The following is a 22,837-nucleotide window of genomic DNA, read 5'->3' on the forward strand; positions in this document are numbered from 1 at the left end:
TACTTTCCGGGTGCACTGTATATTCATAGTCCACTCGTACAGCCGAGAAGGAAGACACACAAACAGAACAAAAAGTCAGAAATGAGAACGAAATCAGCATCTCCAAATTCAATGACTGTCATTTTCTAATAGTAGCAGGCAATAACAGTTACATTTCCCTTAAATTTGATTTAAGCAGTTATTTTTTTATCTGTCCTGTCTTAAAACCAACAAAAATTCCTTACAAATTAAATGGTTGGTTCACCCCAATTACAAAAATCATTCTGTCACGGCTTGTGGTGTAGCTCTGTAAAAACTGTTGGTTTTATCTGCAGAGATTTTCGATAGCCAACGAGTTTCCAAGTTTTCTCCATCTTCCTCAGTAGAATGAAAGTGAATGAATTTTGTGATAATTTATTGCTGTCACTGCAGACAGTTTTCTACTGGGTTCAGAGTCCAAATAACAAATGTTGACAGCGTTCTGGGGGTTGATTGGGGACACACAGTTTATGAAAATTGATTTTGGTGTTGTGTAAGTCTGTGAAGATAACACACCTAAAATCCTATTCACCTTTGGGAATAGGGACGGCAGCAGAAATATCACGGATAGTTATTATAAAATCTGTGCAGAACATTTTTTTTAACTTGAAAATGTCTGTTGGACAAGTGGACCAGCCATTTAAAGGTACCCTATTGTTGTTAACTATTTCTCCTGCACTGGATCACCTCCTCGGCCTGTTTTTGTTGTGTTCCTAAAACAGTATATATGTACACATGCAACACCAAACTTTAAAATCCTGAATTGATCTGTGTTCATGAAAAGAGTAGTGACTCAGATCTCTTTCTATGTTGGATCTTCTCTGATGTGGCTAAACAAGCCCTGTGGTCCTAATTCTAAAATTGCAGCATTGAAGAAAAAGTATTTCACAACAGTACAGTTCAGTCATGATTGAGAACAACAAATGGCTTAAATTGTTTCCTAATATTTTGCTATGTCACCAAGGCTGGTATGTAACTAACAAAATCCTGCAACTTGAGTCGTATTATGGCAAAAGGAGGCAGTGAAATTGCAACGGAGCTCCATTTTAACATTTACTTGTAACCCTGGGATTTATCCAGAAGACAACATAGTTTGAACCCCTTATTTTGCACCCACAATTGTGCAATTTAGCATTATTGAAATTAGTAAACAGCTCAGTAAATACATGCATCATCAGTATGTTCCAAATAGAGAACAACAGCATTTTAAAAACGGGTCAAAGATTATTTACAGAATTGATCAAATGATAATAATTCACCAACCTTAACTCCAGTTTGGCCCTTTTATTTGGTCTACATCTACAGCCATAGATACAAAACAACAACATACATCTCAGAGAAAATCATAAAAATAAAACCATATAACGCTGTTATTCAAATGGCTCTTTCATGATGTGCATTTTAAGTATAGTTTTCATTTTGATTGAAGACAGTTGTGTTGTTTTATCTGTGGGTCCTCAGTAACAGTTGAGCCAGCCGTAGTTGAGCAGTACACGCGTCACTCTCTTGTATGGCAGGTTGTACTCACTCTGTCTGGGGCCGTTTGAGAAATACAGGTATCCTGTGGAAGGGGAGGTTCTGTTAATAATCAAGTCTGTGAACATTGTCCTTTGACCCTCTGTAACTGTGGTGCATAAAAAATAGCAGTGAAATCATTAAAATGAGTTTAGTAATATTTCTCACCATGATTCTCAAAGGCTGCATCTACTTTGGAGCCAATCCTGGGAAAATCCTGGGTGATGAAGCGTGGGTATCCAAAATCCATTTGGTTCCTGGCCTCATCGTAGCTTTGGAGGAAAGAGAGAAAAGTAAGCAGCAGTAAAAATCTCTCTCTCATAAATAACAAAATAAAGATTTATTTATGGCCAACACTTACCTCCAATACCTTTTACTCACAAAAATGAGTGTCTTTCCAGTTGTTGGCACATAAACAGCTGCGTCCACCTTACTGACCGAGGAGGGGAGGCCAAGGTTGGTGAGGGACTTTGGATATCCTGATATTACTGTGTTTGTATAAGCCCTTATGCCCCAGTATTGGTGCCCTGCAGAATAACAGAGGTTTTTTATTTCTTGTAGTAGCTTATAAAGCTTCACAGTACTCAACCCATTCAGTTTAGTCAACCTGAACCAAAACCCTATGAAGATTACCTTCAAAAAGATACACCACATCCTTGTGTGGGACTTCAGAAGCAGCATCGACATAGTTGATTTGTGGCCATTTTGTGCTCACTTTAGTGAAACGGATTCCGTAGAACCTCGAACTTTTTCTCCAGTAGTATCTAGTGATGTTAGATTGAAATGAAAAAAGATGTGGGATTCATGCTCCACATAAATAAACGGATCATTATTGAATTAAATGTACCCGTTTTTAAAGAAGAACAGGTCTCGTCTGATTGAGGTCACAGCATCAAACACCAGCTGACGGCTGCATTGTTCATCTCGGGGGTTGGGCAGGGGGTCTGGGTTCGGATCCTCCGTTGGATCCTCAGGCTCTGGTCCAGGTTCTGGAGTAGGGGGTGGTTTAGGTTTTGGTGCCGTTGTGGGCACTGGTGTACGGCTGCCTGAACAATGGAGCGGGAAATTAAAAACTGACTAAACTATGAACTCCAGTCATCATAAATCAAGCTATCCTCATACATAAAGCCACAGATGCACTTTTGAAAACATTCATTTTTGTTTGAGCCTGTCAATCAGTTCATGGTATCTCATGTTTCTACCATAAAGGGCTTGAACCCCATGCCTGTCATCATCCGGCAGCCTGTATCCGTTAGTGTTGACATATTGATAGGTGGGGTACATCAATGCTTGTTTGTCCCTGGAGTGATCCAGGCCCAGAGCGTGGCCGAACTCATGGGCCGCCACCAGCAGCAGATTCACACCTGAACACAACAACAACATTGAAGTAAGTGTGATACAATTTTATTAAAATCATAGTTCATTTGATTTTTCATGGAAGTTTTCAAAGAAATTTTGAGTTAATAGGCAGAGATTATATGCTTCCTGTCCAGTGGATGTATGGAAACTCTTGCTTTAATAAAATAACATGGTTGAATGTATTTACCTCTTTGAGTTAAAGTCCAAGTTTCATCATCATCAAAGTGTGTGTCCCCTCCCTGACCCTCTCCAGGAGAGTTAGCATGAGCCAACACTCCACTTGCCCCATCGAAAGGGTAAAAGTCTCCGTGATCTACAGCAGGACAAAGGAGGGCATGTGAGTTTTGGTCTGTACTTGCATACAGTAAAAAATATATTTTAAAACATAACCCACTGACACCCAAACCTTAATCGAGAGGAGGACAGATTCTCTAATACATTGTGATGAACTCAGGCTTTTTATTAGGGCCTGAGCACCGATGGTGCGAAAGCCCTATTGTTATTATTCTCTGTAAACAACTGCATTTTTGGAGGCTTTATCATACTCAAAAACTCATGAAAGTTGGTTGACGTGTCTCTCCCTGCAAACATTTTTTTTATTTTAATAGAGTCACGAGGGAGTGTGGCCTAATGGCTCGCTAGCACCCCCTAAAGAGATGTCCCGGCGGCTACATTTACCTACATGCATGAAATTCGGTGGACATCACACCTTGACGTACAAAAAAGTTCCAACGCACCATTACATCAACTCAACAGGAAGTCCCCCATTTGGAATTTATCCGCTATTTTTGCCGATTCACACGTATTGTACTTTAACAAACTCCTAGGGTTTTTGTCGGATCGATTTGAAATTTTGTTAGTGCACTCTTAACATGTTTGAGATTAAAAGTTATCAAAAGAATTTATTTTCGTCGATGGGTGTGCCCATGGTGTGGCAACCATTGTGATTTCTCCAAACGTTTCAACTTCACTAAAAGTTGAATCACCATCAACAGGTGGAATTTGAACCATTAATACCAACTTTGGTGAAGTAGAATCTTTTACCTGTTGAGTTAACCAGACTGTCGGTTGAGTCACTGCAAGCTCTGAGTGAACTCCGTGAAACACTTTCTTCGCCGCGACTCGTTCTTCAGCGCTGAAGATAGTCCAGCGGTCTACGACGCCGCTTCAGAGCTGGAAACGACCTCATGAGGAAGCGGGTTTAAGCCCCGCTCAAGGTCATCCACACAGTTCCCAGAAGGCGAGTAAGCCACATGTTTCACAGAGGGTGAGTCTAAGGGTAAGCTACACGGTTGCAGGTTTGCCGGTTTTGGGTTTGTGTTGTAAATGCAGTTATACTAATACCAAACCAAAGGTCAACAATAATACAAAAATAAATACAAAAGAAAATTTCAAACAAAAATAAAAGTCAATAACAAAAAATAAAAGGTGTGTCTTCTTGGATTTCTGTCCGAACTGCCACAAACTTTATCCCCCCAAATTCCATTAAGCCATTAATTTAAAAAAAAAAAAAAGTCAATTTTTTTATATGGTATATATTATATAGCATATAGTACAGCCAGGGCAATGCGGCTAAGGTTGATGTTTCGCCGTGACACAGGAAGTTGATGTTTAAGGTCAAACAATGCTCCAAACCTCGAAACTCCAAACTTGCGTCAGGCATCAACTTTCATGAGTTTTTGAAGATGTTAAAGCCGGCAAAAAAAAAGGCAATTTCTTTCAAGGAAGAATAACGAACGACATCGAGAAAAAAATTAAAACTGCAAGGGGGAATATGCGGACCCTCGTGTGCTGCACGTCGGGGAGCCGGCGGCCCCGACCCGCTGGATCCCCAATGTGCAGCATGCGAGGGCCCGCACATCACTGCTTGCAGTTTTAATTTATTGTTAAATTTATAATTTTTTTCCTCATAAAAGTGTGTTCCCTTTCAGACTCACAGCCGCTCTGGAAGAGGATCATGATGTCCGCATTGCCACTGTCGACCTGTTTAAAGTTCAGTGGGATGACGTCGCTGTAGAGCTGGAAGGCCTGTGCAATGGTTGCATCCACTTGCGTCTGGGTCAGATCTGGAGTGTACCGAGTGATCCTGTTCAAATCACATGTTGTAACAGCCAAACTCATGTATCCAACTATCTGAAACAGTACTGACAATATTATACTGGACCAGGTACCTGTATGTAATCAGCCCTTTCTCCCATTTGGGTTTCCCATGGAAGTGTCCGTATCGACTGACGTCTGACACGCCACACCTCGGTGTTTTCATCACATCCACGGTCGCTTTATTCAAGATGCCAGTTACCTGGTGGTCAGTGGATGTCAGGTAAGAACAACAAAGAGATTTTTGATGTAAGCTTTTAAAACTTAAAGACCTGATTTACAAAAATTCTTGATTTGCCATAATGTCCTTGTTTACATGAAAGCAATATTTAACAACATTTTATTTCTGATAAAAGCATGAAAGTACTTGCTGTGTGTTTGGCAAATATGCTGCATGTAAATTCAGGTTTTCTCACTTTATTTTCATCCCAGATCACTAAAATTATGAGTACTGCTGAAAGTAAAATATTACCTCCAAGTCAAAAAAGGCCTGCATGGTCTGGAGATCGTCACTGGTGGTGGTGCTTCGCATTGACGAATTTGTCATCCCAACATCACCGTAGAACTGAGAAAGGTATCCCTGATGCAGAGAGGAAAGACGAATATGATGCCATATTTCTGTGTGATCATGATAATTTATCTCATAATATTTCACAAGTCTTCCCTAAAGACTGATACCTGCTGCTAATATTTATATTGGCGTAGGACTACCTTGGTCAGGTCTTCGTCCTCGGGGGAAACCGTTGGAGCAACAGTTGGTGCTGCTTGACACAGGGCAAAATAACCCAGCAGCACTATCCAAAAATCAGCAAGAGACATCTTGTTAAGATGTTTTCTTCTCTCCATCCACCCTCCTCTTAAAAAGGTAGCTTCGACAGCCTGAGGTGTGTATTGTTTCAATGAAAGCTGAATAAGAGCACAGTGTACTCTGGAGCTTTCTAGTTAATGTTCAGAGAAGCAGCACCAAAGAGGGAGGGGGAGCAAAGAGCAGCCCCTCCGATAACACAGTGGGAGGAGGTGATGGGTTCAGTTTAACCTCATCGATGATCTGTTTATGAAGATTTAGTTTTGGTCTGTTGTTGCCGTTTTCTTTTAAAGAGATGTTGAAGCTGTTTTATCACTCCTACATTTTTCTTTTTGTTTGATATTTTTTTTAATTTTTTTTTTGTACATGAACTAAGAGCTCCCTAATTTGATTTATTAAATTATCTTCATGCAAACTGCGCCTTCTTCCAACTTGATTATTTGGAAACTGTAGATTTTGTTTATTTTTTAAAAACCTACTATAAATTAATCACCTAATACAATATAAAATCGGTAAAACTATGCAACAAGACACATCATAAAAGATTTTAAAAAGTCAATATGTTAGTGTTTAAAAAAAGACTGCAATAGAATGAAATATACAGTAATGTAAAACTGTAAAAAAAAAAAAAAAAGAGCCATTTTGCCCATACAGAGAACTTTTACTTTTATACTGAGACTTTATTATTTGTTAATAATAAATATTGTTTTAAATTTGGAAAGCATTTTTACATGTATTTTTAAAATGGGTCATTCTTAATCGATCTTGGAGAGCAAAGATGAGACAACTGTTTCTAAGAGAGCCTGAAAAGCAAAAATGATATTTTATTGAGTCCTGTTGAATGAGCCACATCTTGTTAGTACATATTTGGATTTGCAACATATAGTTAAAGTTATGTTCACTCAAATCATGTAGACATTAAGTGTCCTAGATATTAAGGTAATTTTTGCAAGTGGAATTTAAATGTACATTCAATTTACTAACCTGAATTGAGTGCACATTTAGATATGAAAGTTTATAAAAGTCCAAAGTATTGAAACAAAAAAAGATACACTTTGCATTCAAAATTTACAGCAAAGTTTGTTCCTGCACATAAACAATATACGTCCCATTACACTCGAGAGGGACATCATATATAATTTAAATATAGGTACACATTTGATCCAAAATCTTAACTGTAAAAATTAATTCACATGCTTTACACAGTTAACTCAGTCCAAACAACTATCAACATATACTTCTGAGTTCTTTTTAAAGGATATATTGTCTCAGCAACGTGCCCATCACTGTATCGAATCAACATCCCAGCCAACAATTTCCGGAAATTACTTTCACCACTTGCTTTTTTTCTAACGTCGTACTGGTAGGATTTTGTCCCACTGAGGAGGAAGATGCTACCTGTCAACAGAAAATCAGACAAAAACGTTTCTTGGTACTCTAGTGTTGTATTGCATCTCAAAAGCTAAGTGCTTTATTTGCATGTCTGAGTGTTCACACAGAATAAAGTGTGTTCATGTTGTTTTGAGATCAAATGTGGACAACAAAGTTCAGCTGTGAATACAGATCCATTTCTACTTGAGTAATGTTCTAAAACTGTGGCAAATGGTGAAAAAGTATAAAAGTGTGTCCAGTGCGGTAAACCCCATCCGTCTGCCCCCTAAACACGGTAAAAACAAGAAATTACAACTTCTATTTCAGTTGTGTTCTATTTGTGTCCTGCTGCTCAGGTCCACATTATACAAAGTTGACGAGTTCATAAACTGCATTTCTCCTGTTTTTACCATGCAACTTAAACGCAGCATCAACCCTTCTCGGGGATCCCAGGCTAGTCTGTTTGGATGAGTCGGGGGAAACCAGGGTCCATCTGTTTCTTGTGCTCATCATACCTGAGGTTGGATCATTCAAAAAAAACTATTTTTTTTTTTAGTACCCTTTGTACATAGCATTCTTCAATATATATTGTTTTTTATTCAGTTGAATTTTTTTTTAAAGTTTTCCATAATAATTCATTTGGTATTTACTTTTACTGTTATGTAAACTTCCTTTTGTTCAAATAATATTATAACACTCAAATACTGATTTACTATTATTGAACGAACATTAAAGTTATGGTGTAAATAGTAACAATATATCTATTCATTTTACATTCAAAACAAATAGTCAATCAATTATTTTGATCACTGATTGATGCCATAAAACTTTAGTGGGGTATTTTTGCATATAAATAAAGGTCAGCAACCTTAATCACACATGCTGATTAAAACCAATTACCAGCATTTAAATCTCTATATTTCACAGTATGCAGAGTTGTGTCTGGTGTGACTCCCAACGGCAGAAGGAAGACACAAAGGGTCCACACTGCTGCTTTAAGTTCCCTTTTCAACCAAAAATGAATATTTGATGGTTTCAGCTTCTTAAATGTAAGAATTTGCTTCTTTTTAGGGTTACACTACTTTGTATTTTGGCCGTTAGACAAAAAGAAATCTGAACATCACCTTAAGATTTTGGAAATAGTTAATCAAGGAAGAAAGGGTTGGCAGCTATACAATTATGAGAAAAATTATTTGTCACGGCCTCATATCAATTTGTTTAGTGTAGTATCAAAACTGAACATAGAAGCAATAAACAACTCATATTGACTGTAAGCGTTTAGTCAATTTTTTCTGTCACTTGCAAGGATTTTCCTATTGATGTCTTTTATCATGTAAAAATATATCATCATCATTCAACAGAAAATCGCTTCAAATGTAAAGCAAGTTTTCATTTTACAAAGTTACATGTAATAAAACTCCCCTACGAAGAACATAGTTTTCCCATATTCGCTGACGTGCACAGCAGGTTCAACCTGCCTCACTCTGGAGGAGAAGCCATGCTCGTAGATAGAGCCAGCACGACTTTTCATCTTGAGCCGTTGAACCACTCGGTACTTATGACCTGGAAAGAAAAACACAGCCGTGTCACTGCATTTTGGTACACAAAAAAACAGCAACATACCACAAGCACTGCCAAACTCAATGAGCCTCTTGCATGAACAGCAACAGTTAAGTTGCACAAGGCTGTAATTTGGGTTCAACATTGTGTTCTACTGGAAATCCAGCCTGTCATGCTGACAAGACCTAAGTGATGCTTTGCAGACTGCCCATTACTCTGCCAGTGAATATGTACGCCACGCCTTTGGCAGGGAGGTCATAAGCAGCATCGACGTGAGAAGTGATGCTCAGTAAATAATGCTGTGGTCCTCGGTCAGCCGATTCCAATAAGTTGTCCTTGTTCTCATCCACATGTATCTGGAGGGAAACCACAACAAGGCTCAGTTGCACTTGAAACATTTTTAAGGTGTTTTGCAGTTATAATTTAAAACACAGCATATCTGTTTTTAAAGAATCAATCATGGTTGCTGCATCAAAAGTAAAGTTGGGGTCACATTTTTTAAGAGCGGGTTCGGGTTTCAATTTTTTTATTCGACTTTCCTGAATAATACAAGCATAGAAAATGTTGTATACAATAAATAAGCTCTGACAATTTTTCTGCCTTCCATTTGACATGTTTAGTTTGTTCCTCACCGTACAGCGTTTGTATCCCCAGCACATCATCTGAGGATAGAGAGTACTGTGTACTACTATGATGCCTGTAGTTGGGGTACATGATAGCAGAGGGGTCATTGGAGTGAGTCAGACCCAGCGAGTGGCCAAGCTCATGAGCTGCAACAGCAAACAGGCTGTTACCTGAAATAGTGATAAACAGTTCTATTAGTCCGTTTGCTGCCACACTGCCGGCTGTGTTTTTTAAAGCTTAATTTTTACTTGTGGCCACAGTCTTATCAGTGAAAATTGTACCAGGTGCTTAACATCAGGTGTCAACAGGCAACACCTGCCGTGACATCACTGACTGAGGTCACAAATGTTAACCCACAAAGAGCCATACAGTGTCTCAGAAATGATTTACATTCTCTTTAGCAGGCTTTCCCTTACCATTAAAAGGCTCCGGTGCAGCACCCCAACCATTTTGGGCATCGCACAAGTTGAATAATTGTAAAATCATTGTGGAACGCATCAAAACTAACTAAATGACTCTTCCAAGATCGAATGATTTCAGCCTTTTCCACTGTGATCTTTTCTGGCAGGTTTTTCTGTGAGCTTTCTGGGTGTTTATTTACTACCTGCATGAGTTTTTCCAAATTAGGAGACTTTACACCGACGTGGTAATGATAATGGACAAAAAGTATGTAAAATTGCCTATTTTAAATTGAAAACCTTCAAATTTTGTTGCAGGAGTACTCTGAAAGTCCTTATCAAGCATATGATTCAAAGTCTTCCACAAACTAAGAAAAACACTGCCTTTTATCTAATGTCAAAGAAAATATGTATCGAAATGATTAAAAAATAAAAAGTACACTAATTTTAAACTTCCAGGTCTGGGGACATCTTTTGTATTTCGTTTGATAGAATTACTCTCGTGTTTTGATTGACAAACCTTGCCTCTCTGTTAACCATGTTTCATCTTCATCAAAGTGTATGTCCCCACCCATCCCCTCACCTGGCTGAAAGGCGTGAGCCAACACGCCCCGTGGTCCATCAAAGGGAAAGAAATCTCCATGAGCTTCAGCAGAAAGAGATACAGTGAACCCTCGCTATAACGCGGTTCACCTTTCACGGTCTCGCTGCTTCACGGATTTGCATCGTGCATTGAAATCACATTACGACTATATGTAACGTAGATATATTTAATGTCCAGTTCTATCTATTTCAATTGTAAAATAAAGGTTACTACTTCACGGATTTCGCCTATCACGGTTTCTATTTGGAACGCAACCCCCGCGAAAAACGAGGGTTCACTGTACATCTTCACAAACTGACTGAATATCACATGATCTCTGCCTCTTATGAACCATGATTGGAAAACAAGACAATAACTCCTCTAATATGATTTCAGATTTACTTCTGCGGAAGAAGAAGACTATGTCAGCTTTACCATGGTTGACTTTGATGAAACTGAGCAGAAGTGCATCGCTCCACATTTGTAGGACTGAACGAAAGGAATTTTCAACATCCTTTCTCCTCATGTCTGCGGTATATTTGGCAATCCTGCATGCCAGTGACAAAGATGGACACACGAACATGAGGCGTGAGGCACAATAAGTTCTACATCTTCTGCTTCAGCTATTTTAACACATCTTCTCTTGGCCAAAAGAAACATTCCACAAAAAAACAAACTAAAACAATCAGATGCAGTGATTGTTGTAAAATGTGATCTCTCCTGTATGTGATGCTGTTTTTCTTCCATTTAGGCTTATTGTGGTAAAAGCTGAAGTTATCCACATGTGGAACACCACACCTCGGCTCCCTCATCACCTCCAGGGTGTTCAGGATTCTTGTCTCTCTCAGACCAAAGAAGTTTTGCATTTCTCTGATCTTCTCCTCCAGGGCTGACGCTGACCTGACCTGGCTGGACCTCTCTGGTCTCTGCCTCTGGGCTTCAGACGGTAGAACCTCCTGAGGTAACCCTGTGGATATGAGGCGTTCAGGTCGGAATCTAAAACATATCTACCAATTCTATTTTATTTATTTTTTCTCTCTCTTTCTAGTTTGTTGGAATATAATGTGGTGTAGATTTAATGTAGGTTTAGAGCTGGTGCATTTGCGATGTAACACCGACAAGCTACACTAAATTGTGCTCCTACCAGAGGAGATTTCTCAGTAGTGTTGACTTTTAAAAAAAAATTCAGTTAAGGAAACAAATAATTCTAGAAAAACTAAGAGTCATCCCTCATGATTTTGCTTCTTAATGCACAAAATATCAATGCAAAATGAAGCACAAAATAGAAAAGTATTTCCCCCATGTTTAGTTTTTTATTGTTGAGATTAATCCACAATTGGCTCAGATGGAGGTTTTAATATGCGGTTTGGTTCCATTTTTGGTAAATTCAGATTCTTTGCGTTCTTATACTGGGACAATGTTAGACTAACACTTTTACACAAGCATTTATAAAGTGAAAAAATGTTTGACGATTTGGTTCAGATCCAAATATTGTGAAGACATTATTACTTGTAATATAGGTAAGAAAGCACTTGCATCAAAGTGACTATACCCTTCTCATTAAAGCAAACCCAAATGTTACCATTTAACTTGAAGGCACATTTACAGTTTGGAATAATTTTATGTTCAAGTTTCTGCACGGCAAAAGACATAAACATGTACAAACATTTGTCGTACCCACAACATTTCCAATGGGTTATTTGATTCAAATTTATATGGTTCTTATATAAATTCTGCAGCATATTTATCCGCCCACAAACCTCAGCCAACTCCACATCCTCAGGCCTCAGTAGCTGATCCTCAGCAATGGGTAGAGTCCACAACATTTCCACTGAGATCAGAGCCCAAAACGGGTATCCACATCCACAATAACTTCATGTTTTAAATGCTCATTTCCACCAGGCTTCACAATTTTTACATGGTGGTATTCTTGAGGTTGTTGGGCAATCACATGGCCCAGAAGTGCTCAATCCCGGTAGTTACAGCTGGGTCTATTTGCCCCAATTTTCTTGCGGTTAAGTTTTGTGGTTAAAACCTACCAATGAAACGTCCGAGCTTTCTGTCTGTAACAGTGAAAGATGTCTGCATACAGTGCGCTTCATAACATGGAAGTTAGAAGTGTTTTATTTCTACTCAGTCATGTCAAAACCTGCAGCCATTTGTGAGGGAAACCTCATTTATTGTCTGCATTATCTTTATGTTCATAAATACCATATGCATATCTGATAAAACAGACAAGATCATTAGCAAATAAATGCTGGGAGCATTTTACTTTGGTAAAAACCACAAACACGTATTCTCAGTTTTAAATTTCAATTCTTTATTTTGATCAACTATGACTACTGATAAATAAAACATTAGTACAATACAGTGTGTTTTCCATTTTGTTATTGAAGTTCATCAGGCTTTTCAGGTAATTTCCATGTTGTATGTTCACAGATTTCACCCAATGTTTCAACATCCAAGCCAGGAATTTGCTTTCTCAACTCCGACAACATGTTTCTGGGTGAAATCATATTTGTAGACTTGTGGTCCCACAAAGAAGTAGATAAAACCTATGATGAAAAACAAAAATTCAGATCCAAGCAAGCACCGTGATTCACATAGTTCACCTTTTTCATTTGTTGATGCCTGAAAACTCTTTTGTTGATGATGATGATGATGATGATTGCAATGATGAGTATCTTTCTGAACTCAAATATCCACTTTAGCTCGCAGCTGAAATTACAGTACATCATATAAAGGACTTTAATTGGTAAATTATGCAGTTTAAATCATAGAGGGGAACCGCATGTTCTGTAAAAGCTTAAACCCACTCAGCTGATGTTGCAAGTAGATTAGCATTCCTGTGCTACTAATGACAATGCAACTTGCAAAAGCCACTGAAGCTACAGACAGAACTGCACCGCATCCTCAATCTAGACACAATTATCACCCAGTTAGACTTCTGTTGTTTCATGTGGTTTGTTGTGGAACCTTTTCAGATCTAAGAACATTTTGAGAGAGAACAAATAACTGAAACATACCACACAAAAGGTCATATTTGCTCACCCTCTTTATGAACAGCTGCATTTATTGTAGCGTTGACTCCAGGAAAGCCTTCGGTGATGTACTTGGGGTAGCCAAAATCCATAACCCTTCGGTTTTCATTGTAACTGAAAAGGACAAAATACAAACACCGTTTGGCAGAAGTCATGACTCAGGATCATGACAAAACTTGGACAAAACATTTGTTTACGGTTGTGACTTTATGATCACGTCATCAAACCTCAGAGGCCAAATTGAGCCCTTTGCTCTCTGTGTGAGGTCCAAACAACAGAGGAAATGTTTTAGTCAGATGAGTCAACTTTTTCAGTGTCCATATCTACATGTGCTTTGTGATTTTGCTGGGCAATGCCATTATACTTCCATTTCATGTAGCACAATTTCAAACAGCACTTCATTTAAGATAAAAGAAGAAAATCATTTGATTTAATTCAATCTGTTGTGCTCACATATATGTAGTAACTATGTCTCCACTTCCCAGGGCTCTTAAAGGACAAAAATAGTGCCCGTGGAAAAATATTATAATCTTTTGGTGCAAAACTGGAGAGAACTGTTGGCTCAAACATCTTGAGATCACTGAACGTGCTTGCAAAGATAAGCAGTGGTTGTAGTTAGTTATATGTTTAACGGATTGTTATGAGATACATGTTGTTTACTTGTTGTCTTACCTCCAGTAAATATCATGCATAAAGAAGAGGGTGCGTCCTGTTTTTACTATGTGCACTGCTGCATCAACGTCTTGAATCCAGGCTGGAAATCCAAAGTGGCTGAGTGCTCGGGGCTTTCCCTTCACAAGGGAGCCTTTCACTGTCCAGAACATGGACTCTGTCAAAGGAAAGATATCACCGGAAACATGGATTATTTGTTGTACAAAGCACAAAATAGTCTACCAGTCCCTAATTAAATAGTATATAATTTTTTTTATATAATCATGATTTCATCAAATATTTGATTGTTTGATTTATTTGTTTTAGTGTACCAGGGGGTCACTAATTTAATCAGTCAGATTTAAAATTTTTATACATGTTGAATTTTTGGGGTGTAGAGTAATGTTTATGCATAGACATTGGCATAAGCTGTAATTATGGTGATGCAGATCATATTGGCAGCACTAAATAGTTACCATGAATAAGGTAAGCAGTGGATCTGCGAGGCACCCAGAAGGCAGCATCAATACTGGTTTCAATCTTGGGCATAAAGTTGGTGATGGGACCTTCTTTGATGTCATCCAGCTCATTATGTTTAATCCAGAGATATCTGGTGGGAGAAATACTATCAGTTTAAAAAAAAAATTTTTTTTTTAATCCCCCACCTGTTCTTCAATGACAAGTTTAAATTATAAACAGGCAGAATACACAGAATAAAGACGAGTGTCTTTAGAAAAAAAGGTTACAAAAATATTACTGTGTTTCTTTACATCTTCTTAAAGTTTTAAAAAGTAAACAGCATACCTTTCTCTGAAAAAGAAGGTGGCATCCCCCAGAGTGGACACTGCGTCGAAGGTCATGTCTGGAGCACATTTGTCCTCCATGAGTCGGGGGAACTGCGACCCGGACAGCCAGGGGTTTTGCTGTGTGTTCCTCAGAACCAAATTTGGAAGACCTCTCACAGGACCTACCACATATTGGTACACATTTATTAATCAGGTTCAATTTGGGGGAGAGTAAAATTTTTTATTATAATCTAAGTGATTCGGTAGAGTATTTTCTAATCTGGAATCACCACAAAGCTCGTAATACATCCATCAGTCCACTAGAGCATATTATGTCAGTGTCATGTCAGGGTGACAAATATTTGCATGTATGACCAAGGTCGAAGAAGGAGGTCATGTGACTAAGTATAAAGGTGTGATAAAGTATGCATGGGGAGGACTTTGGTAGTGGTTGGACAAAATATGCACAGGACATTCACTCAGTAGATTGGTGTGTGTGAGGCCATGAGAAAGTATATAAATTGCTTATGTAACTTAATTTATGTAACTTATGTTAAGTAACTTACACAATATTAAAACCAAGTAGTTTTGGTTCCTAAAACTAAGCAACTTGTGACTGTGTCACGTTTAACCAAAGCCATCATCTCCTCCTGCAACTGACCATGTAGTTTTTGGAGCCTGTATTTTTCAAGCCCAGGCAAGGAAAAACATGCCACATGCCGCATGGTATCCTCCAGTGGACTAACAAGTGTATTAACTTTGGCTTGTTGTACTGGGTTGTATATTCCTAGATAAATCAAAACTGTTTACTGTAAAGTGCGTTGATGTTGGCCACATCCTCTCTGGATAATAGGTTGGCTGGACGGGAGGCTCTGTAGGTAGGATACATCAGCGACTCCGGGTTTCCGGAGTGTTTCAGGCCCAAAGCGTGGCCAAACTCATGAGCTGCTACTACAAACAGATTAAAACCTGCAATGGAACAAAGAAAAGTGCCTTCACATAGATGTTACTGCATTTTATAGATTTCTGTGTATACAATGCCCTCCAGTGGGATTCAGTTCAGCACCTGTTCCTCCTGCTGTCCAGCGCTCATCGTCATCAAAGTGCGTGTCCCCTCCAACGCCCGACCCGGGGCCGAAAGCATGAGCCAGAGTGCCTCCGGGTCCGTCAAAGGGAAACAAGTCACCATGCGCTGCATAATATAAACCAGGCCAAACATGAAATGGAAGCGACAGAGAAAACCAGTTTCTTTCATGCCAAAAGGAAACTGCAGGCCTCTGTTCACCTCATCTAAATGACTCAGTAAAGTTCAACAGCTAGGGCATGATGACATTAAGTTGGTTTACAGTTAAAGTTCCCCCATATGTTTACCCATTGTATTTACATAATAGGTTGATATATCTGTTCAGAGTTAATTATCTTGCACTGTACAGTGTGATTCAAAAGACAAACCCACCATTGGTCACAAACTCCACCATGATGTCAGCGTTACGGGTGTGTGACCTGACAAACGTCAAACTACTGGCTCTGGCCCAAACGCTGAAAGCTGAACCGATCAAAAAGTCCACAGTGTTGCGAGGCAAATCTCTGGTGTACCTGCCAACGCTGGGACAGCAAAGAACACATTACACTGTTGATGAACAACACACAGTATCGTGCTGAATAAATATATATCTTCTGAAAATCGTTAATGGCACATTATTGTACAAACCTTTTCTAGAATAGTAGGACTTCAAGCCCACAGTTGACAAAATATGTACAATATGTGATTATATAAACCTTTGGAAATTAACTCATAGCACAGCAACTTTTTATTGTTTATCCTAATTACATACATTTGTTCTGTATGTTAACCAACAAGCATGTCTCAAACAGAACTTGCGTAGAAATGGATCAGGATGTTCAGACAGTGTTACAAAGGTTCAAGCTTGTTTGGTCAACTTGGCATCCTAACAAGCCCATAATGGCTGTCAGAGGCAGGAGTCCCAAACCTAAAAATATTTTCGCTGTAATTATTTGTGACAGTTGCTATTCTTTATTTCTGCCAAGGCTTTTACTGTCTACTGCTTCATAATGTTTCTCACATATTGGCACGGTTTGCGTCTTAGGCACAACCACCAAGTTCATTCTAGGTAAGACTTGTATCTTTCAATTATATATTGATATATATATATACATTGTAATTGTACTCTTGCTTTAAAAGGCAATAATGATCATTAAACACCCTTAAAGAACACAGTCAATACCTGTAGGTGATGACATTCTTATTCCACCGTGTCCCCTGGATGTGACTGTACTCCTCCACATCTGGAACGCCACATCGAGGGCTCCTCATCACCTCCAGGGTGCCTGAGTCTAAGACGCCTGTTGCATTGAGCCCAAAGAAAATCTGCATGTCTTTCACCTTGGAGGTGAAGGAGGGCCCGCTCCGCTTTATACGCCCAAAGGGATCTTTTTGCAGGTTGTAATACTGGTGAAGGTAGTCCTATGAGTACATTTAAATTGCACAGATTAGGTGCCATTTTGCACTAAAGAGCCATGTAGATTAATCAGTCCTCTACACCTCAATCAATGCCAAAGTTTAATCCTCTATCACAGCATGCATTATAGATTGTGCACTACAATAAAACGTTGTAGGATCTCTTTAATTAACAGCTACAGGAAAGCACAGCTACTACATACATTTCCTAATTTTTAACCTTAAAATGTTCAGATTTATAGCATCAACAACATGCAACAATTCTATTCACAACAGTAAAGTGAGCACAGATTTAGTAAGCAGGTTCCTCCAAAGAAAAGCAATATTAGATGTAAGAATGGAAATTGGGACAAGGAGAGAGAAATTGCAGATTCTAAAGCATGTAATATAACAACAACAGGGACTCCGAGGGCAGTGCAGTCACTTACCTCCGCCCCCCACCCACACAAAAACAAATGTAATAAAAAAATATTACCTCAGCATAAACACAGGCGAGAAGGGATCCTTAAGATGCAGTTAACTACCACAGTTGAAACATTCAAATTGGCATGACTTTGCATTGTACAAGAGATTAAGTCACATGCAGTCCAATCTCAAACATTTGTAATGCAGCTCATGCAATTATGCACTTACTGTGGCCAGCTTCAAGTCAACCTGTGGTTCTGGTGAAGGAGTGCACTCTTCCTCCGGAATAAATGTGGGTGCCGTAAAACAAGCACCGGGCATAAGCAAGATCAGGACAGAGTAAGACAGCAGCATGACATGCATTGCACGGACTTAACTCTACATGAATTGTAGTGGCCTAGTTTAAACACATGGAGATGGAAGTTCTGGTTAATGAGAAAGCCTTTTAAATGGTTATTGTGACTCATACCACTTGCAAATCCGAGGGAAGCCTCAGACAGTACTATGGAATTAGGGAGGGGTTTGCAGAAAGCCAAGGACAGCAAGAAAAAAAAAAAGAAAAGAAATGACATTTGAACAGTTTTTGTCAAGTGACATGTTTTCACCAGTGATGATCTAAATGGATTAAATATTCAGTGTATGGTTCCAATTTCAAAATCATATTTACATTCAAAGCAAATGTAAAACTGATATCAGGCTAAAACACAACTTTTTGTGCAAAGGGAATTTTTGGTTGCAACATGCTAATCTATAGATAATCCTACATGCATGGTGCAACGACAACATGAGGAAACATACACCGTAGAAAAAAATTATTCTGCAAGATGTGCTCATTTCTGTCACTGTGATTGTGGTTGGCATAAACATGTTGATATTTCCACCATTCTGATATTGAGTAAATTATGTCCTCAGCAGAGGACTGATGCAACACAATGATCTGAGTGGCAGTTGCTGCTCAGTCCCACGCATTCTGCAAGATCTCCCAAAATAACACCTTCAAAGCCCATTCTTGTCCCGTTTTCGCAAATGCATGGAAGACCTTTCAATGAGAGAGTTTGCTGAAAGGGAGCTTAAATTGCAGGGGTGGATTTAAGGCCTTCACAAAATAAAATGGCCGCCAGCCAGGACGCCCAGACTGGCAAGGGTGGTGCTGCGGTAAATTAAAGCTACAATTACGGTTGATTGGTCATTGCGGAGCTTTACGGGACCAACAGCATTCCTGTGCAGGGCAACTTTGCTGAATTTTCCAGAGTGCACCACACTCTCAAAGAATTTGTGTTACTCTGGTTTTATGATCTGAGTACAGACGAGGTAATGAAGTCATTTTAAGCAGGGGTGATGACTGAGAGCGCAGTTGGGAGCTGCAAGGTTACAAGCTGGGAGAGACCGTTCCGACCACTATGGTGATTAAACCAGTAGAAACATCTCTGTTTTACCCCAAACATACGCTTTCACACTCACTAGTTGCCAGAGATGATTCATATCAGAAGGAAACATGAAAACACATTTTCGTCTAAAATGTTAAATATTAAAAAGCTTCATATCAGTTTTTAGTCTTTATTTAGGACTTCAAACAGCTGTGCATTATCAGTTACAAAAAAATTGCAGAGCTTTAAATACCCAATAGATAAGTTTATTGATTAGTCAAATAATGTCAGTCAGTCAACGTAAATAATATATCCAATCTGTTCACCTCTCTGCACACTATTCACTACTTTTTCCCAAATAAAAAAAATCCTGCTTCTAATTTCAAATTTAGCACTGGTAAATCTTTTTCATACAACATGCAAATGCAGTTCAGATTTAAAATTGCATAACCAAATTGACACTCAAAAAATTATCCAAAAAAAAAGTATTCAACAACACTGAAACAAATGGGTTAATCTTTATAGTCTATATCTAACAAGAAGCACCACCTTGTGGTTGTATACTTCCACCAACTAGTCAAGTTACAGTGTACAGTACATCCATGTCTTTCTAGACACATACAATATATCCAGTGAAGACTTTAAGGGACTTTATATTCTTGGCCAATAAAGCTGATTGATAGCAGACAATGCTTGAAATCTGGATGTTGCTGCAGAGAAACTACAAATTGTAAAATTTGGATGCTTTATGCACATCTTCAACCTGACAGCTCAGTAGATCTATACAATAAGCACAGTTTCATGATGGACACTCAAGATTAGTGAGACCAAATCAGAATCTGACCAACTGTGAAATATGATTACAATCTCCCTTTCTGTCTCTGAGTTATGGCATTGAATCATGTCCAGAAAATTGTTTTTACACAACCTTTTGTGGTCACAGTAAAGTTGACCTTTTGGCTTTAAAATGTTATCACTTTCACCGTTTTATTCTGTATGAAATGTGTTTTAAGTAAGTTTTGCAAGTTCACAGTTTGTCCCACCTTCACCTTTGACCACCAAAATCTAATCAGTTCATCCTTAAGTCCAAATCCAAGTTTGTGGCAAATGTAAGGGGGGGGGAAAAAATCAAGGCATTCCTGAGATATCATGTTCCCGAGAATGGGACGAACAGACAAACAAACAACACAAAGACATAAAGCCTCCAGCCAGGTAGTCACTGGTGCAGAGGAATAAGATCTGACTTTGGCTCCCCCTAACAGGAGTATAAAAATATTACAATGCAAAGTGCTGAATCCCTCTACACATATGAAAGCACATTTTGTTACTGGAGGAGTCTCATTGTTCAACAAAGAGAAACGTCTTACATTAGAATGAATTTGAAAAGAATCTATAGCCACATAAAAACTTCTTTGAAAAAGTCTTTTGGTTTTAATATGTTTTCACAACAGTAACATCAGTGACGACAACATAGGCTTTGAATCCTGGGAGTTTTTACAGCCTATAGTTGGAGAGCAGTGAGTCACGAAGATGTTGTAACACTTATGGACATGCACCTCTCTGCACAATCTATGGCAAAGTCGACTCACTTTTTGTTTAAAAATAAAGCAACTAAAACATCATGGATACAAAATGGTACAAAGGCAACATGTGAGACTATGTAGCAAATAATTTTGTAGTGATGTTAATATTTCTGTTTTTATTCAAGGAGCCACACTAAATGTGCTTTACGGGTTATTTTGATGATACAACAAATTTGACATCAAAATATTAAAGGTTTTTATCATCTATATGTTCTTTTAGGTTTGACCTGTTGATTCTGAACATGTCAGCAGCATGACAAAGAGTTGGGACCTGATGGAGACACATGCAGGAGGGACCAGAGAGAGCACAACCATTTGTATTTTTTAACTCCAAAACTAAACTCCACAGCTGCTACTCAGAGTCTCTGCTGCCCTCCTGTGGTGTCCCTCCAGTTCATGCGATTTTTAATAATCTGCTGAGTGTCCCTGACCCCACACCACAGCAGTCTCTGTGGTGAGCATTTCCTCAGCATTCACAGTTGCTGTGCGAGTTAAGTCAAGACGTTTTTTTTTAATTTTATTTGTTGAATTGCAGAGTACACAGATACAAACATTTTGTAATGTATCTAATTCAGATACCTTATTCTAAATAATTTCACGGCTGTTGAATCCTGTGGTATATTCAAGTGACGAGTGCGGGTTTTATGGATTAGAGTGACGGAATTTGTACTCAGTCTTTGTCCTCAGAAACCTTTCAGAGAATTCTGTGTGATCCAGCACAATAAACATACATTTATACAGAATATGTACAAACAAATATGGATATTATCGCCTCAGGTTTGTATGCCTTCAGTCAAGTTGTAAGACTTTAAAGTAATCCTTAAGTCTTCACATGCTTGGCCAATAAAGATGGTTGACAGCAGAGGAAGCTTCAAATGTGAATGTTGTTGCAAAAAACTACAAATTTTAAGAAGTAGACGCTTCACACACATCTTCTACTCAGCAGTACAGAAAATCCATACAATCACCACAGTCAGACACCCAAGACTACTGTAACCAAATCAGTATCTGACTAAAGGTGAAATAAGGTTGCAATCTGGCCAAATTATGGGGATGAATAATGGACAGAATTTGTTTTCGTGCAGAACATTGAGGTCAGACTGAAGCTAATCTTTGACCTTTGGTATACAAGTCATCACTTCATCCTAATTAATAATGGTGAAAAATGTTGTCATAATTATCGTATGAATTCTTGAATAATGGACACAAATGTGTTTTGTGAGATCACAGTGACCTTTGGTCACAAGTAATCAGTTCAAGTGAATGTCTGTGCCACATTTAAAGAAATTCTCTCAAGTTGTTCCTGAGATATCACATTCGCAGTAGGAGCTGAATGTGAGGTCACAGTGATCTTGACCTTTGAGTTTTTGCAAACACACTTATGCATGTAGTCTCTATATTTGCCTCTGGCCACAACTATTGTCAGCGCAGACGCATAAAAAAAAAGTTCTTAAGTAAATTTAAACTTGTGGTCAAATTTGGATTTGGTCTCAACACAATAATTGAAATAAAACTGTTATCATTTCAATACATGTGATTTAACAATAGAAACACCTAAGTGAAGCTCAACCAGTATTTTATGTAAAATTGCATGTAAAATACTTTGACCCCGATTTAACCCCCGGTTTCAAGTAAAGACACAGCCATACTGTAAGGCATGTTTTTCCATGTACAACAGTCCCTTTTATCATCCAGATGGTGATATTTAGTTTTTGATATTGTATCATAGATCTGTCAGACACAGGTGAGAACATCTGGTAATCAGAAAGCTTCTTTGGATGTCTGAGTTACTATTCCTGGCAAAGCTGCTTACTTCAGCAATCTAAAATAATGTTCAGCAAAATCATTCAGTGGACCACACTGGGGTTCAGAGGTTTGAGTCAACATTGTGTTTTACAACTCAGTACTCTGTAAATACAAAAAGTGGGTCACAACATTGATCAGTATCTGGGTTTCTGTGTGTGTGTGTGTGTGTGTGTGTGTGTGTGTGTGTGTGTGTGTGTGTGTGTGTGTGTGTGTGTGTGTGTGTGTGTGTGACCATTTTAAAATAACAGCAAAAATCCCCCTCCCAACTTCCCCTGACATGAGTCAGGAGCACTCCGACAACCACCACCTAAACAATGATGTTACTAGAAAAATATTTGTCTCTGCAGGATGTTGTTGAGTGTGGTCTCGCTGTTCGTTATGCATTACACA

The 22,837-nt window shown here is 38.6% G+C and overlaps 1 protein-coding gene across 1 annotated transcript; it reads right to left on the reverse strand.

The window, feature by feature from the left end:
* Positions 1-1,287: 1,287 nt before the first annotated feature.
* Positions 1,288-18,012, reverse strand: LOC138616440 (uncharacterized). Its single transcript, XM_069690740.1, is given in 27 exon segments — positions 1,288-1,579; positions 1,702-1,805; positions 1,895-2,060; positions 2,167-2,297; positions 2,381-2,579; positions 2,736-2,897; positions 3,080-3,205; positions 4,830-4,978; positions 5,064-5,191; positions 5,462-5,569; positions 5,701-5,838; positions 5,840-5,927; positions 8,572-8,728; positions 9,358-9,519; positions 10,268-10,393; positions 10,733-10,878; positions 11,129-11,297; positions 12,790-12,885; positions 13,382-13,485; positions 14,044-14,200; positions 14,499-14,632; positions 14,827-14,979; positions 15,611-15,776; positions 15,874-15,999; positions 16,264-16,412; positions 17,054-17,292; positions 17,920-18,012. Coding segments are annotated over 27 exon segments (3,780 nt in total). The 3' UTR covers positions 1,288-1,475.
* Between the last annotated feature and the right edge of the window lie 4,825 nt (positions 18,013-22,837).

The sequence above is a fragment of the Brachyistius frenatus genome, unplaced genomic scaffold, assembly GCF_029030835.1.
Source record: "Brachyistius frenatus isolate BFR_SWC_R1_liver_20210118 unplaced genomic scaffold, ASM2903083v1 Contig_1, whole genome shotgun sequence".
In the NCBI taxonomy this organism is placed as follows: domain Eukaryota; kingdom Metazoa; phylum Chordata; class Actinopteri; family Embiotocidae; genus Brachyistius; species Brachyistius frenatus.